This window comes from Nyctereutes procyonoides, unplaced genomic scaffold (assembly GCF_905146905.1).
Source record: "Nyctereutes procyonoides isolate TBG_1078 unplaced genomic scaffold, NYPRO_anot_genome, whole genome shotgun sequence".
NCBI lineage: Eukaryota > Metazoa > Chordata > Mammalia > Carnivora > Canidae > Nyctereutes > Nyctereutes procyonoides.
The window spans coordinates 43,143,528-43,169,872 of NW_026575121.1; the positions used below are offsets into that span (position 1 = coordinate 43,143,528).

Genomic DNA, 26,345 nt, shown 5'->3' on the forward strand with positions numbered 1-26,345 from the left:
ACAGAGAGAGAGAGAGAGAGAGAGAGAGAGAGAGGCAGAGACACAGGCAGAGGGCGAAGCAGGCTCCATGCAGGGAGCCCGACGTGGGACTCAATCCCGGGTCTCCAGGATCTGGCCCTGCGCTGAAGGCGGCGCTAAACTGCTAAGCCACCCGGGCTGCCCAAGGGGTCAACAATTTAGCTGTGTTGATTGGAATTGAGTACTAGTAGTGTCATGTTATTTTTCCCAGGCTAAAGGATAATTGAAGGATAAGAAAATTGTAGACTTGACCTCAATATTCTAATAATTCATTATGCTCTCCTATTCATAAAATATATTTATCCACATAAGGAGATAGAAGTTTCTGAGACTGTGTTTGCTGTTATATATGTATTTATATTCAGATTTGGACATTTCCAAATGTCCAAATTTTAGGAGAAAGAGTCTTAAATAGTTGTCTTGGTTTATTCATTTATTCAGTCAATTAAAATTTTGTATCAATCATTGATAGTGTGTCAGGTATTGGGCTAGTCATTGAAATATAAAACTGAATAGGATAAAGTCCCTGCCTTCAAAGGACTCTCTTTCCTTCTGGCAAATGTTTCACTTAGAATTGTGTTTGGCTGTAACCTATAATAGAAACTTAACTATGGTGGCTTCAGTATGTAAGGGGTCAGGGTTGGCAACTCAATTCTAGTATAGTGGCTTCAGGATACCATCACAAAAGAAGCACTTTCTTCCTTCCATTCTTCCTTCTTTCACATATGTGACTCTGATAGTTACAGGATGGTTGTTTCATCAATCCACACTGTTTCTATGATCCAGTAAAGAAGGGAAAAAGCAAGTGCACACAAAGCAAGCAAGATCTGAGATTTCTCTTTCCCTATAATCATACCTATGCTGACCTCTGGTCACATCTCATTGGCACAAGTCTATCAGGTTATATGAAACTCTTTGGGTATGAGAATGCCTGGGAAATAAATATTTTTAGCACATTGCTGCCCCAAATGTAACAAGATTCTGTAAATTAGGAATAAAAAAAGGAATGAATATCTATGGGCAACCAGCTGTTTCTACCATGGGAGACTTACCTCAAGACAGCAACAAGAACAATACTGTAAAATGGATGCTATAGAGAGATGGTACAAGTTTTGGAAATTCAGAGAAATATTGATGGCAATTACTTCAAATAAGTCTTCCAAAAAACTTGTGATGAATTAGATCAGCTCGCATTTTTGGCAGGTAGATAACAACGAGGAATATCAATCCATGAAGTAGATTCAATATGAAGAAATACATCAAGGTAAAAAAGAACCTGATCCAATCATCAAAACCCAAGAATATTAGTGTAGTTAAAAGAACAGTCAATCAAAGGGAAGATGATAGAAGATAAGTATCTATGTATACAATGCAAATAGTGTGAAATTTATTTTAAATACAGTGGGAAATATTTGAGAGTCTTATCTCAGAGATGAGATCAATCTGTGATCAGATTGATTAGATCAATTGGAGAGAATAAGACTCAAGACTGTAGCAGTAATCCAAAAAGAAAAACTAGCAGTCCAGTAGTCATAAATCTAAAGAACTTATTTCTAAGAGAAACAACTAGGTGTTACGCACCTAGTTTGAGTGGAACATGGACATTATGTTTAAAGAAGCAGAATTTCTGTTGTCTGAATAGTATCCAGGTGTATGTGTTCAATAGATTAGAGGATTTAGAAATGACAAGAGCAATTTGAGCTGGAAATATTGATTGTGGAGACATAAGCCTATTAGACATGATAGAGTTATGGTTATGGGTAATGTCACTCAGAACAAATCACAAGAAAATAAAAAAGGGACAAGCCAGATTATTGAAGGTAATATTAAAAAGATGGATGTAGAATGCAATACTATATAAAATGGATTAAGATGTGATGCCAAAGAAACAGGTGAAAATCTAAGTAAAATAGTCTTCTGCATGTTAATAGAAAAGAAAATTCTTTGAGAACAAAAGGTGTGTTCAAGTGTGCTAAATGCTGGGCACCTGGGTGGTTCAGTGGTTGAGCATCTGCCTTTGGCTCAGGTAGTGATCCTGGGGTCCTGGGATTGAGTCCTTCATTGAGCTCCCTGCAGGGAGCCTGCTTACCCCTCTGCCTATATCTCTACCTTTCTCTCTGTGTCTCTCATGAATGAATAAATAATTTAAAAAATTTATTAAAAAAGAGTGCTAAATGCTAAATCCAATAAGACCTGGATAGAAACTGCTCATTTAATTTGAATATTACATAATTATTAGTGGTCTTAGGGAGAACTGATTCAATAAAGCTAGGCAGGAAGAAGACAGATAAAGAAGAAAAGTTATAAAAAAGGAACAAATGAGAAAGTAAGTACCACTTATTGTAGAGACCTGGAACAATCGGGAGGAAAAAGAACATATTTGATAGGTAGAAAATGATCGTTGTAAGGGGGTCATTTGTGTGTCTATATATGTACATATGCGCATGTATGTAGTATTGTGAGAAATTTGAGAATATTATATATTGAGCAGATTGCCATTAGAGAAAATGTTGTATATTCAGGTAGGGCAGGTATAATTGGCAGAAGACTATCCCTGATAATTAAGGAGGTGAGAGGGGGTGTCTACATATAACCATTCATGCCTGTTTTCAGTATAAGTATCACATAAGTTATCTTTGAATCACTGATGATGAATTTGCTAACTTCAACTGCCTATAACCAAAATATCTGGTCTATAACCACCATTTCATATGTCCTCAACTAAATGGATAAAAGCACTCATTGGTAAGTGCATACTGAGCAAAACTATCATTGTGAAATGGCAACATGGCAGCCTTAAAATTTTTATTTCAAATACTTTATCAATATTTTATTTTCTTTATGTATATCTTCACAGTCTCCAGGAAGTTTTGATAAATAGATGAAGCAAAGAAGATTTTATATCTCAGTTTTAAATAATGATATTTGTTTAAGTGTCAATAGGTTATTTTACCATATTCTGGTTTATTTTTGATATGAATATCACCATATAGTCACATAGTTTTGTTTGACTTTTATTAGTAATAAACTAATTTTAAACTTGCTCAAACTTTAACTTGCATCTCTTTTGAATTTGTATTCAAAGAGGAAATAAGTATCTATGTACATTCCTTATAGCTATGTATGACAGTATTACCTAAATAATATGTATCTATTTGTTCTTAAATCTTTTCAGTATTACCTAAATAATATATACCTATTTGTTATTAAATCTTTTTATAAGGAGAACTAAAGGAAATGTCTCTTCATTAGTAAGTGTGTTTCAGACATCACTTTTATCAGTCAGTTGGTAGGACTTAACTTCCATATGTTAAACCAGGTCATTTGTCTTGATACAACACATACAATTTAATACAGAGGAACGGAGTTATAAATGGAGTAAAGAATTTATTTTTATCTTATGACCTGAGCATGCTTTTGAGCTCAATTATCTCAGTGTGAAATGTTAGGAAAATGTAAAGAGATTCTCTGGAAATACCATGTAAAAGTAATCATAAATGAAATCTCTGCAATGGTGGTAAACCTCTAAAATATAACTCTTGGACAAGCAGTTATTTTCATTATGAGTTTTGGCCAGAGAAATAGAATTCATTGTTAAGATCAATGTAAGAAACATGCTTTAGTAAATTATCAGTGTAGGCAGTATTAAGGAAAAGCACTTGTCTAAAGCAGTATGGATTGACCAAGAAAGCTATTTAGGGTTAATTTTTTAAGAGGACCATGAGTATAACAATTGTTTTACTTTTGTAAAGAGTGAATAAAAACTACAGGTAATGTAAAAAAACAGCTCTTCTTTAAAATTTTTAGTATTTGGCTCTGAAATGGTTTATAATTATATTGGATCCTATGGAAAAGTCATAAACCTGTGAGATATTTTAGTTTGTTTGTTTTGGCAACATAAATCATCAGCCTCTGCCTTTCCCTACATACTCATTGACCCAGAAAATGAGTGGTTGAAAATAAGAGTATGATTTTAGTTATTATTTCCTAATTGAAAACTGAGTGACTATAATAATGGAGCATTCTCCCCCGTGCTCTTTTTCCTTTGACACATCCGCAAGGATACTGAGGGACTCTCCATGTCAGGCTCTAATTTCTTGCCCCAACATGAGATTCACCAGGGCCAGGGCATCAGCATTTGTGTAAGGCTGCATGCATGAGAACACACACACACACACACACACACACGCATGAACTCACATGCAGAACTATAGGTCTTCACTGGACATTCTCTTTCTTTTTCCAGCTTGGACTTCCACACCATTTTCATGCACAAAATCATGATTATGTACAAAAATATATTATAATGTTGACTTTCTTATGTCCTAAATACTATATCATTTTTTTCTGTGTAAATAATGCATGTTTATGTTTGTGTACACATAGATGTGTTTATAATTGTGTTAATATTATATTTTAAATGACTTTACTAAACAAGAAGACATAGGGGAATGTGGAGATTCAACATTTTATCTAGTTCATATAGGAATGCTTTCCTTTTGATATTTGTACTCTGGGTTCACCTTAACAATGCCTTTGACTCATCCTCAATGCTATAAGTGTCAACTTGTATTTTAGTGCATCTTAATTGTATTTTTAGCATTCAACTTTTCAATTCATCTGGAAATTACTGTAGTAAAATTAACTGTTTCATGTGCCCTAGCAAATTGTTTTAAGACTCAACAGTAACTTTTTGAAAAGACCAACTAGCTCTTTTATTGAGCATGTTTTCTGATTCCTTGCTATGCAAGAAGAGGCTGTAGATGCTCTAGCCTCTCTCCCTCAACCATATAAGTCCACATAAAACTACCATTTCTTTTAAAAATATAGGCATAATCCCCTCCTTCTCACTATTGTTGAATAAATTCCCACTATAACCACTCTAAGAACCTTTTATTCTATTTAATTGGAGTGGATTTGGTGATCTCACGCACATTTTCTTAAAGGCTGCTCATCTGCCAGAGTAGTAGTATGCATGTTTGCAGGAACAACAAGCAGGAAGCATGTTTGCAGCTGCTTGGTGGCAGCTCTGGTTTGGATCTCCATTGCTCTTCACTGGCATCAGTGGTGGGCTATAACTCCTTTTTGCTCTTTGATGAGAAGTTACACAAATGGTCACTAAATTGGTCTCTCAAGTCTGGCTCTCACTCTGTCTCTCCCGAACAAAGTGTGTCGTTATCTTAAGAATATTTTTGTGGCTTATCCTGTGCATGAAGGCCATAGTTTACGGAAAGGATGGAAGAAGCATGTGGAAAGTTGGCACACATAGCTGTTTCCATAGGTAACTCTTCAATATTCTTGATTTCTCCTCTTCTTCACAGTTCTTATATCCACAGGGATTTTAAGTTAAAAAACTACCTCTGCTCTAGCATTGTGTGAACTTAGAGCTGTGGGTCTGTTTCCCCCTTAGTAAAGCCATCCTGGGGATTATCCTCATTCTTAGACATCCAGAAAGTCCTCATAGTTTCTTGGTGGCTGAACTCCATTTCTCCCATTTGTAACACATTTAAGGCTATGTTTTCAATGGGATTTTGGCCAAGTACAGAGTGAGGCTTTTCTGGAAAGTTTGCTGAAACATGAAGAAATGGTCAACTCTATATACTAAAAAATTAAATATAGAAAAATTTTAGAATTAGAATTAAGGTAAATATATTTTCATCCAGTTTCCTTGTTTAATAATCAGATCAAAGCCAGAGAAGAAGTGAACCCATTTCAGCCTTTGTTAGAAGCAACTTACAACACATCACAAAGATTTTGTGACATTGGTCCAGTGAGAGCAGCAATATTCCAAACATCACATGATTTATAGGAATGTAACTATCAAAATAGTTTCAAATGCAGATCCAGTAGTAATTACTTACTTTGACATAGTAGTTTTAAAAGGAAATTGTATTTTAGAGAAACAGGAAGCTTAGGAATTTTGGAATATCCTTTGTTTTTTTTAATAGTGAAAATTTTTATTTTGAGGACAGTTGACACACACTTTTGTGTTAGTTTCAGGTGTACAACATGGCAATTCAACACCTCTATAGATGATGCTATGCTCAATGCAATATCATGGTGATTCGTTAAATTTGTAATGTATTACAATATCATTGCTATTACAGTATCATTGACTGTGCTATACCTTTTATTCCCATGACTTATTCCTTCCATAACTGAGGAACTTTGTCTAGAGTGACCGTTTACTTGGGGCTCACAGTGAAGTTTACTGAGTTTTTAAAAAACAGCCCTGTTACTTGATTAAGATCAAGCCCTTTTGCTGTTAGCAGCCACAGGCTTCTGGGCCTCTAAGGGGCCCCAAAGCCTAAAATTTTTGAAGAGACACTGTGTTCAGGTTCTTCTTAGAACCAGAGAGGTGTGAAAATCTAGTTCCCAGTCTGCATCCTCTTGCTTCAGTCTGTAGGCTCTTAATTAGGTGCTTATCCTAACACCTTATAACATACTTTCTGTACATGGTTTCATTTCCAAACCATCATACTTGCTTATCTCATAGTTTTTCCAACTTCTCAAAACTTTTCTGTAAATGAGGCCATGTAGGCATGCATTCTCTCCATGACCTCACTTTCCTTTAGATCAGAAACAGCATCCATTGCTTCTGTGAGTTTTGGTAGCTTTAATGTTACTGGTAGACTTTGCTTCTGGTCTTCTCCTAATCAATAGGTCAGTCTATTTTTTTTCTTCTATGTTTAGCTCTTTAATTGTATTGCTTACATATGTTCCAAAAGAGACCAAACCTTCTTTTTTCCCCCCTCTTTAGAATGTTTAAAATATGTTGGCAATAAGAAAAACAATTTTTTAAATGTGTTAAAATTCACAAATTCTTTCCTTGTTCTGCTTGACACATTGAAGATACAAACTGTATAGAAATAATATATGTTCCAGTCAAGTTGACCATGTAGAAAAGAAATATTTACCTTTGATACTGGCCTTCTTTGGATCACACTTTGGGGTAATTTCTGAAATAAAAATACTCTCTTATAATAATCACTTATTTACAAATAACTGATAAAATTTATAGTTGCCATTAGGAAATTATTAAAACCCACAAATAGTTCCAAAATATGTGCATGTGGTAATTTGTAAATCTAAGGAAATTCTTAATTTGGAATTTGCATCCTGGAAAATATTTTCGAGATTGTTACAGTTTATGACATCCATAACATTGTTTATTTCATGTCCTTAGCTGTACCTACCTTACTAGAATTGTGGAGACTAAATTTATGAAAATAAAAAAGGAAAGACAGGGAGTTGGACTTTCTTCTCATGTTTACAAGTTTTACCAGGAGCCCGGGTCTCATTTATGTCACTATGGATTTATTTTACAGGTTTGGACTTGCAAAAATGTGCCAGAATTTGAATGCCTTACACATGTTTTGAAAAGCAACTATATTATATGCAATGCACTGACCTTTTAGTATTCATTTTGATTGGTTAATGGTTACACCTTTATAGCTCAGATTGTAAACAAGGGGAAAAAAACAGAATTTATAAAGGTCAGGAAAGTTTAGTGGCAAAATTTATGAGACCCTATACTTTTACTATGAGTAAAAATGATTAAAATTTATACATTTGCCTTCTACACATATATTTAAGAAAGAAATTTTAAAAATTAATTCAAAACAGACTACCAAATATTATTTTCTTAATTTTTATTTTTTATAAAGATTTTATTTATTTATTCATGAGAGACACACACAGAGAGAGAGAGGCAGAGACATAGGCAGAGGGAGAAGTAGGCTCCATGCAGGGAGCCTGATGTGGGACTCAATCCTGGAACTCCAGATCACACCGTGGGCTGAAGGCAGGGGCTAAACCGCTGAGCCACCCAGGGATCCCAACTTTTATTGGTGTATACATTTTGTATCTTGTTGGTGTGTATCTTTTTGTATCTTGTTTGTGTGTACCTTTTCCAAGAAAGCTTCTCTTCCTTCACTGCACATCTTTCAAATTATTATTTGCAAAAACAAAGACATTGTGTTTGCATAAAGTAACAATAATAATTCTAGAAAATCCTCAAGGTTTAGGTTTTTGTTTTAAGCATTGTTTCTCTAGTTCCTAGAACACAGTGTCTTAATAATTACTATTTACTTATCAAAATTGAAATCTTAAGGGAAAATGTAAACAATATAAGTAAGCATCCAAAGAATGATAGAAGCTACTCAATAAAGTCTTAGGCATTCTTAGACCAAGACCATTCTAGAATGGTCTTCCGGAATTATCTACCCTTCCATCTCATTTCTCTTTGGTATAGAATCATTCGTGAGCTCAACTAAGAAAAAAAGAACTGAAAAGAGTTGGATATTACAACTTATGTGAGCAGTCAAGTCACATTGTTCAGGAGCATGCATTGCTAGAATATTCTTTTTCCTTAATATGGCATAGAGATAGAGAAAAAGACATTGCAAAAAGAAGAAAGTCTAGTCAAGGATATTGCTGCTGCAGAAGCCCAGGTGACAAGGAGAAGGAGATTAGGTGTGGAAAGCAATCAACACTCTTGAGAGTTGAGAATGGGGAATGTGGAAAATTGATTGGTTTTCCAGAATAGGTAAAAATAGTCACCAGCATGTCAATAATGTATAGATTCTGAAGAGTCTGGCTTAGGCAAACACATAAAGGGTCTCTGTTGTGTGGGTGAAGCATGCAGGAGGCTGGTGGTATGGAAGAGGGAAAAACAGCTACATTTATATATAACTCTGTGGGTGTGGAGCAGGATACAAAGCTGTAGAGACCGTTATTTCAGTTCAATTTAATTCTAGACCATTACTTCAGTATTTTTCTAAAGAAAAATAACATACTAGCAGAAAAGCAGTAATTATCTGGGATGGTATGCCAGGCAGTTTCTGACATAGCTCTCAATGATCCCACCATGTCGTATTCATGCCTTTGAGTGATCCCCTCTCCTTGAGTATAGGTTGGACCTAATGTATTGCTTCTAATGAACAGAATATAGCAAAAGTAATGGAATGTCACTTCTGAGATTAGGTTATAAAAACACTCAGAATTGCATCTTGCTGGCTTGCTCCCCCTCTCGCTGGCACTTTCTTTTGCCCTCTTGATTGCTATGATAAGGAGAGTTGCCATGTTGTAAGCTGCTTTATGGAGTCCATAGTCCAACAATTGTCAAGGAACTAAATCCTGCCAACTATCATGTGAGTATGATTGGAAATGAATCCTTACCTGTTTGGTATAGAGATGACTGCACTCAAACAACTGCCAACATACACACATACTCCTCTTTCCATTTTTATTATTGATACCCTATTGGCTTAGAGCTATAACTGACAAAATAAAAGAGAAGTTGGTGATGTTTCCCACATAGCTTTGAATTAACATATTGGAATTCTCATCCCTTTAAATTTCAGTGCAGTTTTGGAGAGATAAATCTCCTTTCCAACCAGCTCTTAAGCATAGTGTCTTAATCAGCTGATCTTTTTTTTTTTTCCCTAATGCTTACATTGAATTTACTGCAGAGGGAATACCAATATTGTTTGAGAAAGTAGAATGATCAAAGGAAGGGGGAATTGCATCTTCCAGGAGAGCCTGTGTGAAGAACTAAGGAATGATATGACACTGAATACATGGAGGACAGAGAAGACACTTAGCACATGAGAGCACTATCCAAAAGAAGCCAATTTGTGCCAAAAATAAATAGTTCTTGAGCTGCCTCTGGCATATATATAAAAATATACTAATACTTAATTTTTAAATGAAAATAATAACTTTTATAGTATGAAATTGTTATATGGGGTAAAAAAGAAATATTGAATATATATGCATATATATGCATATATATATAATGCTGCCAGGCTTTTTTGATGTTTAAATTACTTACTAATACAACTAAACAAGGTTCTATGAAATAATGTTGAAGAACTAGAAGCTTACATAACAGTGCTCAGGATTCAGTAGGTCACAAACTAATATTCTTGAATCAGCAGAGCAGAACTAAGCACCTAAACACCAGACATCAAAGTAGGTTTCAACCATTTATGGACACTCACCAGGCACAGAGACATGGGCAAAATGCTAGGTAGACACTGATAAAAACACTATTGGATATTTAAGGTTTAAATGTATAAAGGTTTTATTGAACTGCAGAAGATTTTCTGTATTGCCTAAAAGTTTATAATAAGAATAAATCATTTATATAACAATCTACTTTTGTAATTTTAAAGTTGGGAACAAAGACCCTCCCCCAAGAACTCCACAGAACATTCTCTTTGGCAAATGTAGCAGGCCAGAAAGTTATTTGGGCTAATTCAAGGGCCCAACAAAATTTTCACTCTGTGATGGAAACTGAATTTTGAGGTACTCAGGTTTTCATTTGCCCATGCCGCCATATGATGGATGCTTTACTACTGCAGGTGAAGGGATGTTCCTCAGATCAATCTTCCTCTTCTCTAATATTTACTTTCTTTAAAAATTTATGGAACATTGACTAACTCAGTTCTACCCTCGTCTTCCCTATTTCCTCCGGGTCTTTTGATATTAGATGCTGACATCCCTGCCTGTCATTCATTCCAATATGGTTTTCCGGATTTATTTATTTGCTGTTTCTCCCTCTTTTAACCTGAGCCTTATGGGCCAAAGTAAAGTACTTACTCAGCACCACAAAAAGAGGATGGTTCATGGTAGTATTCCTGATAATTTCTCCAGTGACACCTAAGTCATTACAGAGCTCTCTCCAGGGATACAAAGGGCTTATGTATCCCACATTTGAGTTACATTTGGCCAACTACCTAAAAACAGAATACATTGCCACATTCTAAGCTATTTTATCAGAACATGTTGGTTGCAATCTGCTGCCCCTCCATGGCTCTGAATGTATTTCTATATACCCAGTAGGTCAGATCCTCAAGATGGAGCAGTATGAATGTCAGTAATATGTACCTGAATGGTCATTATAATAATAAGACATTTATGTTTCTATTTCTGTCAGAGTTCAGAATCTCACTAGCAAGACCTCTTTCTGGAGCAGCCATCTTAAATCTCCAGATATTTCTCAGATTTTTGAGGCTGTAAGGTGGTAAAGAGTTAACCTCAATATCCCTGAAAGCTAATTGTTATTAATATGGTGATAGAATAAACATAAACAGAATGAAAAATTGGAAATTTTAGCCAAGAATTTGAGTATATATAAAAAATCAGGTTAGACATTTTGAAAATAAAAAGCACAATAATTGAACTTAAATCACTGAATAGGTTTTTTGTTATTTTTAGAGAGAGAGATTCTGTGTATGTACCCAGGTGCTCATGAGTGGGGGAGGGGGAGAGGGAGAGGGAGAGAATCTTAAGCAGGTTCTACAACCCAACACAGAGCCCATCACAGGGCTCAATCCCATGACCCTGAGACCATGACCTGAGCCAAAATTGAGTAAGATGCTTAACCAACTGAGCCACCTAGGCACCCCTTAAATCATGAATAGGTTTAGATCAGGGTAAATAAAATAAATCTCAAATAAGTGAACCTGAAGATACATCCACAGAAATAATCTAAACTGAAGCACATAAATGAAATAAAGCAGGACAGAGCATAAGAGACATGAGTCACCATCAAAATATCTAATATACCTGCAATTGGAGACCAAGAAAGACAGGTGAGGGGGAGTAGGAAAGAAGCAATCTTTGAATAGCAATTGGTCAAGAATTTTATAAGACTGATAAAGGAAATAGATCCACTTTTAAAAAGCTTAACAAAACCTAAGCAACATAATACAAAGAAAACCATAATTAGGAGGATCATAGTCAAACTCTTAAACCAAGACAAAATAGAAGTCTTAAAAGCAAGTAAGAGAGCAAAAATAAGATTTTCAAGAGAAACTAAAGACAGGGGAATGGCATTTTTAACATGCTGATGGGGAAATTATGCCAATCTAAAATTTCATAACCAGTGAAAATATGCATATAAATGAAGCATAATAAAATATATTTCATCAAATAAATATTGAGCAAATGCTTAACTAGCAGACCTGACTGCTAAGAAATACTTCAGTTCTTCAGGGTAAGGAAAAATGAACCCTGATAGAAGCATGAAACTACAGGAAGCAATGAAGTTCATTGAAAACAAATCTTAAAATATTGGCACAAGAAGAAAATTTGAGAATTGAAATGAGGTCGGTATTTATTATAGAAACCATATCTATAATTAACACATTTAGCACACACACATTTCAAGCACAGATGGATTATTTGGTAAATTCTTCTAAAAATTTAAGGAATGAATAAGAAGCATCTTATACAAGCACTCTCAGAAGACACACACAAAAGAGAGACTATTTCCCAGTTTTCTGTGGGATGCAAATATTGACACCAGAATCTGACAAAGATATGAAAAGGAATTTGTCAGGAATATTTACCATGAAATAAACATGAGAAAGAGGGACAAATATAAGAATTGTCTTCTGGAATTTATAATATATGTTGAAATAAAATGTGGTAATGAGTGGGAGTGACCAAATAGTGTTTAGTTTTTCTAAGGTTCTTACATTGTTACAGAAGTGGTAAAAATACTATTGAAAGGATAGTAAGTCTAGAATAAATGTTATACTATAAATAATATTATAATTAAAACCTCTAGGATATTCAAAAAGGTATAACAAGAGGCTAATACACAATAAATGATTTATCTAAAAATGGCAATGAAGGAGTGATAAAAATAATAAAAATATTGTATAACTATAAAAATAAATGTCATATCTAGAATTTATAAAGAACTCTTAGCCATTATAAAATGTAGATAATCTATTTTTTCTATGGATAAATGACTTGGTTAGTCACCTTACATTAGAGAATGCAAAAAAAAATCAAAATCATATAAAAAAACCATTAGAACTACACTAAAATACTGCTACACTGTAACAAAATAACTAAAATTAAAATAACTAATACTACCAAGTGTTGCAGAAAGTATGGAATAACTGCCAGTCTCATGTATTGCTGGCGGAAATATAAACGTGAACAACCATACTGAAAATCTGTTTTGGGAATGTCTATTAAAGATAAATATTAATATGCCCTATGTCTCAGCAATTCTACTCCTAGGTATATACTCAAGGTCAGTGAATGCTTAAGTCATTCAAAAAACATGTACAAGAATATTCAATTAGCATTATTTATCATAGCCCCCAGTTGAAAATAGATGAATAGTCCAATGCTAAATAAACAAATTGCTGTATATTCATAAAATGGAATACCTATATTGCAATTGACAGGGTTCAGGAAGTGCACCCTCAAAATATGGTACCGTGGCATATTGAATATTTTGAGCTGAAGAAATTTGAAAAAGGACAGGTGCAGGAAGGATTTTCCTACTTTCCCTGAAGCTGATCATAAGACCCTCATGTGAAAGGTATTCTTCCTATACCTCAGAGGTAAGGAGTATCCTTATCTCAAAGACTAGGAATACCACAGGGGGATCTGCATGAACAAGCCTTGCTTTTTCCCCATGTAGCTCATATCCTCTTTTGTCCTATCACATTTTTCCCATGATTTTCTGCTGTTCATCAAACCTAGCATAAAAATGCCCCGGTTTAACTGCTTCTTCCTGATGAAGGCTCCTGTGTCATATGAAAGCTTATATTAAATACATTTGTATGCTTTTCTCTTGTTGATCTATCTTTTGTTACAGGAGTTGTAGTTGAGAGCTTAAAGGGGTAGAAATAAAATTTTCCACCCCTACACAGTAATAAAGAATGAACTATTCATATGCACAATAATATGATAAATGTTTAAAATATAATGCTGGATATAAAGTCATATGCAAAAAGGTATGATACTACATGATACTATTTTTATGAAATTCAGTAATGGGCAAATGAATCTCTGTAAGTATGGGTCAGAATAGGAGTTATCCTTTGATTGATGCTATAGGCTGAGACAATAGATTTCTGGGGTGCCTGTAATGTAATATATTCTAATTTGAATTATATTTTGTGTGCATACCTATGCAAAAACTCACTGAACTATATATTTAAGATCTGTATGCTATATTAGTAAATTATACAATAATATTAAGAAGGAAGAAAGATATAAACAAGTAAAGCTGGTTGCATTGAACAATACCCACCTATATTATCTAACAATTCCACATTTAGGCATATACCCAAAAGATATGACTGTTTTTTTACACCAAAAGACATTTACAAGATTTTCACAGCAACAGTATTTTTGTGTCCAGACACCAAAATGGTATGATTATCCACCAACAGAATGGAGAATTAAGTTATGTTTCACTGATACTACAGAATAAAATAGAATAATTAAACAGAATGAATTTCTACTACATCTGGAATATCACAGCCATGCTTACATTCCTATGAAGCTCCTCAGGAAAAATGAATCTGTGGTGGAGAAAGTCAAAATTGTGTTACATTTAGGAGAAGTAAATGAGGCATAAAAGAGGCTTCTGAAATGTTGGTAATGTTCTGTATCATGAATATGGTGGTCACATTGCTAAGTTCATGTTGAAGAGTTCTTGAAGTTATGCATTTATGACTTCTGCACTATTTAGTATGCATATTTGTATTAATTTTAAGAGTGATTTTAACAAGAAACCACAAACAGTGGCTTAACACAACAAATTTATCGTGTCACAGTATTGGAGGCTGGAAGTCTCAAGTCAAAGAGTCAGCAAGGGTGGGTCCCCCTGAGGGTTGTGAATCTGCTCTGTGCCTCTCTCCTAGCTTCTTCTGGTTTGCTGACAATCTTTGGCATCTCTGACTTGTAGGCACATCATCCAATCCTCCACCTTCACATGAATTCTCCTGCTATTTTTCATTTCATATTCACTATGCTCATGTCTGGCCCTGTGTTCAAACTTCCCTTTTTTATAAGGACACTAATCATATGGATTAGAGCCCACTCGAATGATCTCATTTTAACTTTATTACCTCTGTAAAGAAACTATTTTCTAATAAGGTCATGTTTGGAGGTACTGAGGTTTAGGATCTCAAAATATATTTTTGCAGAAACATAATTCAATCTATAAGAAACAAATGCTATACTTTCTAAAAATCCAACAAAATTAAATCTAGCAGAAAAAAGGAATAGAACTGAAACGAAGATCAAGAAGGATTGCAATAAGCCTTGATAATATAATACCTGTTTCCAAACCAAATGTTACAATGGCTTGAAACATGTTAGAATTGAAAATTTTAGAGCTGTAAGACATCTTTTTTTTTAAGATTTTATTTATTTATTCATGAGAGACACACACAGAGAGAGGTACAGACACAGGCAGAGGGAGAAGCAGGTTCCATGCAGGGAGCCTGACGTGGGACTCGATCCCAGGTCTCCAGGATCAGGCCCTGGGCTGCAGGTGGCGCTGAACCACCGAGCCACCTGGGCTGCCAGTGTAAGACATCTTTAGAAACTTTCAACCGCCTCCTTTTTTCAGCTAAAACATCTAGGCACAGCAAGATTAAAGTGTTCATTTAAGACACACATTTAAATCCTTAACAGGACAATTTAGCCTAGAATCGTAGTGAAATACCTACCTACTTTCTCTCCAGGACAACTACAACTTTAAATTTTACTAATTTTCTCAAATTATTTCTAGAATATTTGCAAAATCACATCTCCTTAATCCTCACTTGGCATATCTTTGTCATATTTTTATAGTTTATTTAAAGAAAGCTAGATTAAGGAAATTTCACTGCAAAGGTGAAAATCAGAATGACATTTGTGAAGCTATAACTCTTGTTACCATCTGGCATACACAAGGGTGTCATACTAAATGAGATCAGAATGAGCTCCTTGGAAGTAAACCTTTAATAGACTGGGGAACTTTAGGGGAATCTTTCCTAGAATGTTTTAATAGAGCATTTGAGGATGAGATCTGCGCAGCTGGCCAGTGAAGGCCATCAATAAGTTGCCAAAACCAGGTTTTAAATGAATTTGCATCCGTCACAGTTCTTTCAAAAAGGCAATGGAGATTTTGATGAATTAACAAATAAAAATGTTTTCTAATCTAATACACTGACCATGGATCATGATTAAAGTTTTTCCTTCCTCCTTCCTTTCCTCTTTTCCTTCCTTCCTTTTACTGTTTTCCTCTGGTGTTTCTCATGACATCAGTCTTATACAGATCAGTCATTGAAGACAGTTACCACAACATGTATCAGTTGAAGAACATAAATCTTTTAGTCCTGTAAGAAATATACTCAGATAATAAAATGAAATGGTAGTAGAAAATCTAAATAAATGGAAAATACTAATTCCCATATTTCAGGTAGGAAGTACATGGTCTTCCTGTCAGCAGAGATAACAGTTTGCTAGCACTGCCAATCCTCTTCTTTATGACTGAGCTGAGAGATAAAGCAAAATTTAGCAGAGGTATTGAGGAAAGAAAACCACTCAGTAACACATCTAAAATTAATAGTATGTAATTAACTCGTAAATGCATGTAAAGTTAAAACTGCCTTCATAATATGGGTCCTGCTTCACTTCTATAGAGTGTGGTTGATAGAAACCTGAGTCACCAGCTGATATTCAGTTATCTAGAATTCCTCTTGGATCCATTCATCCATGTTTTGCAATACTTTCACTTGTTTGCTCAGGAGGAGCAGATGTTCAATTTTGTTCTGTCTTTGATTTTGGAAGTTTAGTTGTGACTTGTAGTGTCTGGAAGCTGATACAGAATAACTAGGCAAATAGGCATGTTCTGAGCAGTAAGTTACTAGTACCTTTACTTCTCTGACACCCAAATCAGGCAGAGGCAGTATCCTGAGGTCATCTGGGCCCAAGTGACTGTGCATTTAGAGCTAATATGCATGATAGTCTGTATGACCTGGGTTGGTATTTAAATATTTCTCACTCATATGAAGACCTAGTTACAGAGATACAGATTTTCAGCACATTAAAAAATTATTTCCCAATGATAAACCACATCATGAATAATGCAAATGTTCTCTTCACCTAAGAAACATGAAATAATGACATTATTTAATATCTGATTATTCTGGATGTCCTTCAATTTTAATCATAGACTAACCTAGAACGACTAGAAACCTGGATGGTTTCTGTCCTCTAACATTTGCGAGTGACAAGATGTAGTGTGGTTTGTGTGTATCTATGTAGGTGATTATGCAATAATGATTTAGAAAATTAATAAATTAGCTGGGAAGTAAGATAGTGGCATTAGGAAAATAATTCTCACCTTTTCTGGGTTGTAGGGATGGGGGAGTATAAGTGTTATGACTCATGAAATGTCTGACTGAGTTCAAGAAACTTGCATCACGCATCTACTTAGTCCACTGAACGGCTCACATGTTTTCAATTAACTTATAGGCTCCATTTTCCTCTCCCCCTTCTTCTCCCATTCTCCTGCTGCAGGGTCATTATACACTGCTGGTTGCAAAGTGTCCTTGTTTCTTCCCTATTGTGGTCACTGGTCTTCTTTATCTGACCAGCCAACTCAGCATGGATGTTTTGGTAAAAGGCTCCGATATCTGATGGAAGGCTCCCACATTAACTCTGAAGTTGTATTGTAAGAAAGATTTTTTGCTTTTTCACCAATTCTTTCCAGGTCCTCAGAGTGTTTTCACAAAGATATTTCACAAACGCCATTTGAGAATTGCTAATATTTGATGTGCGTACTTCCTCTTTTGGAAAAAAAAAATGTGTCTCCCAATTTTTCTGAGTTGTTTTTGCTGTTTGTTTGTATCCCTACTTGCATTTTATTCCTGCACTTACTCATTAGTTTTTAGTTTAAACTCTCCTGTGAGGTCAAAGGTAGAGTTCAGACTGGAACACACATTAATTACAAACATATCTGTTCACTTTTGATACGACAGCTCAAAAAATGGAACCAGCCATATTCTGAGTTGAAAGTAAGCTCAGGCCCAGTGCAAGGAGGCATACAGAATTTTCTTAGGAAAACAAGAAAAAAATGATTTTTTTGCAGCATTAGAGCCAGATAGCAAATGTAGTAGGCATTTTCTAAGTTCAGTATTCTATTTACAAAAATCACAAGACTTATAAATTGCCAGACTGCCTTGCATAAACTAAATGCCAACAGAACAGTGACCTTTCAAATTACTGGTGCAACAGAAGCCGAGATCAGAAAGCTCAAACTTAAAGTAAACACTGACAAGAAATCCTACAGAAATGACTTCTGTGTCTGGTCAACGTAACATAACATGACATATTATAAAATGTGTTTGGCTTTTTGGGTAGAATAGTCTAGTACAGTTTCACTGCTTTTGAAAAGATGGATCTAAGATTACGTGATCTTAACCTAAATTTTTTTTTTTTTACACTTGAAAGAGGAAGAGTGGGGAAGTTTGGTAGAAAAAGATTTGTAAAATATGATTGTCACAGTGTTCCTAAGGGAGGTGAAGAAAGGATGGAATGAGTGGGGGTCTAGATGGGAGCGGAGTTGGAGGTTTGGGGCAAGGGAATTGAAGTTGCGAAAAAAAATGATGAGAGTGTATTATATAAGGAGTTTTATTTTTTAAAAGTTCTCATTGAAATATGCAACAGAGATAACTTTAAAAATATATCATAAGGAATCTTGAATCAGAGTTCCAGTTTTAAGATATTATGAGTTCTGTTGTTTTCCTATTTCCCATACATTTCTTTAAAAGTTTCATTTAAACTGCATGAAAGTGCAGATACCAACAGCTTTGTGACAAAATTAAATTCCTATATATATGTATATATTTGCATATATATATTCAAAGAGATTTTTTCAGTCTACACTTAAAATGTATCTTTAGAGATGTCTTATTAATGATGAAGTAGAAGTATAATTGCATTTTTTTTCTGTGTCTTCAGTTCTCTGGTTTGAAGTTTTTCTGTCAACATTTAATTTTCACCTGCGTATTCTCATCAATAGTATAAAATCATAAAACCACAGATTTTACTGTGTCTACATTTGAATAGATGACTAGAGGCATATATCTGATGACTAATGCTTTCTAAATACATATGTACTTCTTGTATATCTGTGTAAATGGTTATAAGGGGATGGAGGAAATATTTTAGAGATGCTTCACTATGTATAGGATTTTGAGGCACATTCAATGGCTTTCACATTTGGAAATTTTTGATGAATACATTTCTCTTTCACAGCAAACATGTTGTGTATGTGAACCATCTATAGCCAGATTTTATTGTAAGTGTTTGAAAGGATATTGCCAGACTGTTAGTAAAAAGCAAATTGAGTCTATTGAGAGATTAATTCACCAGCTGAAAGAAATACATTTGCCTTAGAGTCATCAGATATTCTACCCACCAAACTCATCCTCCAAGATAGCATACCTAATGAGCTTCCTAAACCAATTAAACATAAGCAGGAAGCATCAGTCATCAGAACTGACTATTTTCAGCTAATCAGCTGACTGCACAAACTGCATGGCATTGAGGAAAGGGGAATACCCTAAAAGTTGTGAGTTTTTTCACCGTCCTGACTTTACTTTTCAATTTTATGGATGTTGTATCTTGCACAGGACACTGCAAGTGAATTCAGCACCTTATGCTGTATACAGTACTTTCCCTTGCATTCAGGGGAATAAAATAAATCTTAATGGGCTAAAGTGATTTGCTTAAAGGTACACAATTAATGTATGTCTGGGACTCAAAATAGTGCCCTTTCCTCTCTTTTAATTGTTCTATAAATATGTATGTATTGATCCACTTTCTACCTTTCATGACTAGGGAACAGGTTCAAGTGTTCAAATTCCACCATCTTTATAATTGGGCAGACTCAGAGCCAAGATGGGGTGAGGATGAAGGGAAAAATGTTTACCTCTGCCTGGGTTCCTATTTTCAAAGACAGAATCAGGGTACTGGTCTCAGTTCCTACTAGTTATAATGATAATTATGATACAAATAACTATTAGTGAACACTCATAATATGGTAGCACTTTACATAATTAAACCCAAATAATACTCCCAAAGACTTCTAAATAGATTTTCTTCTCTTAATTTAAAGATGCAGAGAATGTAGTCCCAGAGAAGTAATATTAATTTTTTGAGGTTGTAAATTTTGAAAAATTCTTATAACATGTTCTGTATTTTATGAGTATATGGAACAGCTATCCACTTATGTGATGAAATGAAGAGAAATTTGATACTGTGTGTGGTATATCTACTGTAATATGATTGATTTTCATAAGTCATTTATAAAAATTAGCTTCATTTTTCTGTAGGGTCATTTTATTTTTGTATGTGGCTTTAATTGTACATATGTGGAAATTTTCTGTTTTACTTAAAGACATATGAGGGAAGGCTCCTCTTTGGTGAAAGCTGTGTATTTTTCTCAAAAGTGGCTTGAGAATACTATGTGAACTAACACTTGTCCATAAAGGCAGAGCCAACAGAGCATTGGAGGAGTGATTTGCATGCAGCCTTCCAGGCACTGGAGGAAGAGAGGATTGTAAAGGGTTGATACCCTGGGAAAGAACAGGGGAGGATTCCATTGCCTGTTACCCAAATAGTAAAGCTAAAGTTCCCTCCCTACTCTAGAAAAAAAATGAATATTTTATATAAATACGTTTTTGACACTAGATTCCAATTCCTGAATATTCATTTAAAAAGGTAATTGGAGGGACACCTGGGTGGCTCAGCAGTTTAGCGCCTCCCTTTGGCCCAGGCATGATCCTGGAGTCCCGGGATGTAGTCTCACGTCGGACTCCTTGCATGGGGCCTGTTTCTCCCTCTGCCTATGTCTCTGCCTCCCTATTTCTGTGGGTATCTCTCATGAATAAATAAATAAAATCTTTTTAAAAAAATTGGAATAGGGAATCCCTGGATGACTCAGTGCTTAGCAACTGCCTTCTGCCCAGGGCATGATCCTGGAGTCCTGGGATCGAATCCCACCTTGGGCTCCCTGCATGGAGACTGCTTCTCCCTCTGCCTGTGTCTCTGCCTCTCTCTCTCTCTCTCTCTCTGTGTGTGTGTGTGTGTGTGTGTCTCTAATTAATAAAATCTTTTAAAAATTAAATAAAATCTTTAAAAAAATTGGAATACTCTTTTTATACCTAGCTCATAGGGTAGCAAACACAAATATTTTGGGGAAGTATCTCTTGACATAATCCTTTAATGTTAATTTTCTGTTTAAACAACTTTTTCAGATGTTTCCAGGAGCTCAAGATTGAGATTAACTTCTTTTTTAAGATTGAAAAGAAAAATAATTTAGCAAGGTCACAAAACTGAACCTTTAGTCTATTTTTCTTTTCCTGATTTTCACGTTATTTCCTTTATATTAATTTTACCTTACAATTGCATATTCATGAAGGCTGATTTGAAATAAGAAATGCATACTGAGTACTTTTTAAGAGCTAAGACTACATCTTCTCCTTTGATGTGAATTATATCCTTCAAAATATATGTGTGTTGTATAATATGTACTCAATGAATGCCATTGAATAAATAAATGAATTCATCTACCAGTCAATAAGCAGAATCCAAAATCTATTCTAGAATATCATGGCCTCTGAAGACTGGAGTAAAACTAAAAGCACTTTACTAAATTAGATATAAAGGACATAGAAGGCAGAGTAGATTTAATTAATTATTTTCAAATTTCAAATTAATTAAAGCTTTTTTATTTAACTTCTATAATGTAGAAATCCCTCTAGTCATCATTGGGAGCATAAAAATGATGAAATCGTCTCTCACTTACCAACAATGAGAAACGCATAGTATATGCTCAAGAAAGTTAATTAAGGGGGCACCTGGGTAGCTCAGTTGGTTAAGCATCTGCCTTTAGCTCAGGTCATGATCCTGGACGTCCTGGGATGGAGCCCCGTGTCGGGCTTCCTGCTTGGGTCTGCTTCTCCATCTCCCTCTGTGCTTTCTCTCTTTCTCTCAAATAAATAAGTAAAATCTTAAAAAAAAAGAAAGAAAAAAAGAAAAGAAAAGAAAAGAAAAGAAAAGAAAAGAAAAGAAAAGAAAAGAAAACTAAGTGCCTGTGAATAGGACACAGATTTAAAAGATCCAAGCAGTATGTATGGAATGGGAAAAGAGTTAAATTTGAGTTTGAACTTGAGGTTTAAGTATAATATGATGAGTTGAAAAAGAGGACAGGGAGATTCTGTGTGGAGGAAAAACAAGAACTGGAAGTGAAAAGAGTATAAAACAAGCACAAACAAAATTATAGACCTATAAATTCACATAATTTCCAGGGAAAAGCACACTGACCACTCCGGGGCAGAATCTGGGTGCTGGGAGACTGTGTTTAGACATAATGAACAAAAACAAAAATTGGACTACAGCAAAATTTGAACTTTATTTTCTAGACCTCATTTCAAAATACACGTCAATGGGTGTTAAATGAGGGGATGGGGTAATTTGCTTATGTGAATTTGGAAAATGTGAGATGACTTTCAACGGTTAAACAAGATTGCTTACTGTGAGTTTGCTCAAAAGCCTTTAGTTCACAGATATCAAGTAGAGACTATGGTAGGAATTTCACAAACGTTTTGCCATAGATTCTCTTTCTGTGATTTGTCTCTCTGTAGTGATATTTCTCCTCCAGACACATGTTGGGAATGAGTAGTTTTTGACAGTTAAGGGTTACAGGAACATTAAGGCAGAGAAAGGACATGGTGAAAGTAGTGATTTGGGGAAAATAATATGGTGGCAGTAGGTGGAGGGACTGAAAATAATATGGTGGTAGTAGGTGGAGGGACCTCTATAAGGGGTTGGGAAGAGAAGTTGTAATGATACACCAATAGTGGAGATGAAAGTTTTAAGATACAAAGCAGTAGTGTGCATTTTTAGATCCAATCGCTGCTTAGAGACAAAGTATTGTAGGAAGAGCTGGAGATAAAGACTTGTGCGTAATTTGTATACAGGTGAAAGCACAATCTATTAGGATGGATTCCCAGAATCAGACTACAAAGGAAGAACAGAGGTTTCTGCTATTAACTGAAACATTTATCTTTATTTTCTTGGAAATGTGAAGAGAAAGATGATCAAACAAGAACAAATCAGAATAGTGTAGTCCAAAAGATGTGGGATTTGAATAAGGATCTTGTGAAAAGCTGGTTTTTGTTGGCTGGAGATATACTGCTGATTTTTGTAAGATACATTTTCTTATAATTGTGAGAATGAAAATGAACATTTGTGGATTTGTGATGATTGAGAAATAAGGAAATGAACATTGCAAGGTAGAACTTTCATGTAGGGGACATGGAGATACTGACCCCAATCAGAGGGAGATGGGACTATTGGGAACCCAGAAATGTGGGTAGGATGGAATTCTGAATATTTTTTGATGAGTTGATAATAGGAAATAGTGATTATGTCTCATTTTGGGGGACTTGGAAAACAATGAGAGGGATTGTAAAGAGTCAGAGAAACTGAAAAGTGAAGAAAAAGTAAAATTTGATAGCTTGTTTCCCAGGGTATGATCTTCTCAGTAAGATGGTGTCTTATGGAATGCTAACCTCTTTTTCAGAGGAATATGCTAGCAACTCAGGGAAGACTTCTTTTTAAACTTAACACCTATTAACACAATTAAGGAATTCTAAAACAGAAATAAATTCTGACCAGAATTTTTAAATTGTTGTCAAATTATTTTGTCATTTCATTTTTGTTAGAGAAAATTAAAAAAATTTTTAAAGATTTTATTTATTTATTCATGAGAGACAGAGAGAGGCAGAGACACAGGCAGAGGGAGAAACAGGCTCCTTGCAGGGAGCCCAATGTGGGGCTCCCTCCCCAGACCCTGGGATCACAACCTGAGCTAAAGGTAGACACTCAACCACTGAGCTACTCAGGAGTCCCAGGGAAAATTAATTTGAAAGAACTGTAATATTTCACAATTTGTGACCTAATTTTATTTTTAATTTTGAAAGCTTATAAATTGTTAAAGTCCAGTTGCTTTAATGAAAGTGGTCTTTAGATGTTAAACATGTTCATTGTAGTTGTACTGAGGATATTTCACCCCTTGTTTTTCACTATGAGCTATTATCCTTGGGCTGTGTGTTTCATTATTGTCTGTGCATCGATACTATTGTCTAGAAAATCTCTTAGGAGTAGCAACCCTAATACTTTCATAAAGCACCCTGAAAGTTTAAATGACCAATAAATGTTCAGCAGTGGTACATTTCATTCATAATATAGCAGTACCCTCTAGTGCTCATGCTTGGTCATGTGTTCTCCCAAACTGCCTAACAGGGGTATATGTCACATATTGAAGCATTTTACTCAGGCTTAGCTTTAAGTGAAATATTCTATTATTCATAACATCACCTTCTTGAAAAGGAGTTCAGGCATTTCCATTATTATTCAAAAATATTACCAGCACTCTTGTGCTGTAGGGGAAAATGGCTCTTCCATCTATTTTGCTCATATAAGTAAATGAAATGCTTTAGAACCAAGAACCAAGAAGTTGGTTAAATTTCTTAAGTGATTTGTAGAAACAGAAGTCTTTTGTTCCAATGTCCAGTTTTGTGCCATATGCATTGGAGTATGCATATGATCCAAGGAAGTTTAAAGGTATAGATATATGTGTACAAAACTCTACATTCTTTTCACCTAATCTTTTCTTGAAGACTATTACTCTGTTTTGAGAATTTTTGAATTGTTGGTTTACAACACAGCACAACAGTATCAGCCAATATACTGCAAAGGGAGTTGTGTTGTATTGAAATTTAATCGACCATGCTTACATATGTTAATTCAGAAAGAAAAAAATTCTCCAGCCAAACTGTCCATCACAAGAAGGCCTGGTTTATTTGCTTTCCAAAGCCTCAACCAAAGCTTGATCACTGAGTTTATATGCAGATCATAGATCTTCACAACTGCAAGACCTTGCCCATTATTTACTATTATTTTAGTGGTTTGAATATTTGTTATGGTTTTAATTTGGTAAGGTGTTCTAACCGAAAGAGTAGATCCACATAAGAAAATAATTCTAATTCTACATATGTTTCTGAATAGCTTCCTTAGATGATTTGAGTTTGGTATTAATAAATATTTTTGGTATCTATATTTAGTTGTTACAGGGTAGGTCACCCAAACCTGACAAGTGGGAACTCCAAATGGGCAGTGGCGGTGGCATGGTTGAACAGGTCAGCGGGGACTGTGATGATGAAGATGGTTGTGGGGGATCAGGAAGTGGAGAAGTCAAGAGGACCCTAAAAATCACAGACTGTAAGTGTATGTTTCCAAGACTTCTTCTAAAGAATTAATTTGAAAGTATAATTGAGAATAATTATTATTATGAATATAATGGAATAATGACAATGAATTCAGAAGCATGCAAAAGGAATTGGAAATGAAAATGAACCCATTTTTACTTATTCAGGACATGTATTCTTGGGGGTTTTGTTTATTTTTAACTAAACGTTTTAATGGAAATAGAATGTTTTTCTGTGAAAGACTAGTTCTGAGAATTAAAGTTTTTTTTAAGTTGGATAATCCTCAGGGCATGAAATAACTATTAGGGTGGCTATTAAATGTTTATTGGTAAATAATGTGAAATCAGGATGGGTAAATCCTACTAAATAATTAAATTCCGCAATTTCATTATCTTGCACCATCATATAAAAGATATTTTACAAGGTTTTCATCATAGTATGGTTGCAAAGAAATTGGTTAAATATATGGTTAGTTATGGTGAAGAACTACTTGGATTTAACTCTTATGATTTTGTTCTTCAAAAAAACTCTCACCAATCATGCACCTTGTTTTGATTGTATGGGTTTGAAAACCATTTCCAGTATTGCTGGACTGGTCACCACCACAAAATATAGAACTTCCAAATAACGACAACAACAAATCACCAGGTGAATTTTGTTTTCTTTTCTTCACTTTACAAAATGAGGAATATTGGCTCTTCCCTGTTACGTGCATGCAGACATATGGGCAAGACAACCAAAGTTATCAACTGAGAAAGAAGTGTGGAAGTTAATGTACCCAGGGCCAGCTACCTATCAGCTCCTCATTTATCTGAGGTCATACCAAAGGTGATTACTTTATAAAGTAATTTTCTAGACCTGTGCAGCCCAATCTGGAGGCTGGTCTGATAGACTCCCTCTAAATCACAAAGGGCTGCTTTGGAACAGTTAGACATGTCCTTTCATGACTTTGGTGGGAGAAGAATTCATTTACTTTTCACTTCTTGTAGTAAATTTAGAACACTACACATGCTTCAAGCATCAATACCCCATTCTTTCTAGGATCTTGTTTTATAAGGCAAATATATTGGTTAAAGGAATGGAAACCACAGAGGTGCAAAATCCAAAGGGCAATTAATATAAAGAAATATGTTTTCCTGTTAGACACAGAAATAAATCTAACAGAAGGAAAATAGATGGGATTTAGTATACTGGAGCTGCAATTGAACAAAGGGCCAAAAAATTTCTTGATGT

General features: G+C 34.9%; 1 protein-coding gene across 2 annotated transcripts in view; it reads left to right on the plus strand.

Moving 5' to 3' along the window:
* GPC5 (glypican 5) overlaps window positions 1-26,345 on the plus strand; it is a 1,134,491-nt gene that overhangs the window by 633,434 nt on the left and 474,712 nt on the right. For both annotated transcript variants that reach the window (XM_055335624.1, XM_055335625.1), the window contains one exon: window positions 24,969-25,125. In XM_055335624.1, coding sequence (XP_055191599.1) covers window positions 24,969-25,125 — 157 coding nt within the window. The remainder of the gene's footprint in view (window positions 1-24,968; window positions 25,126-26,345) is intronic.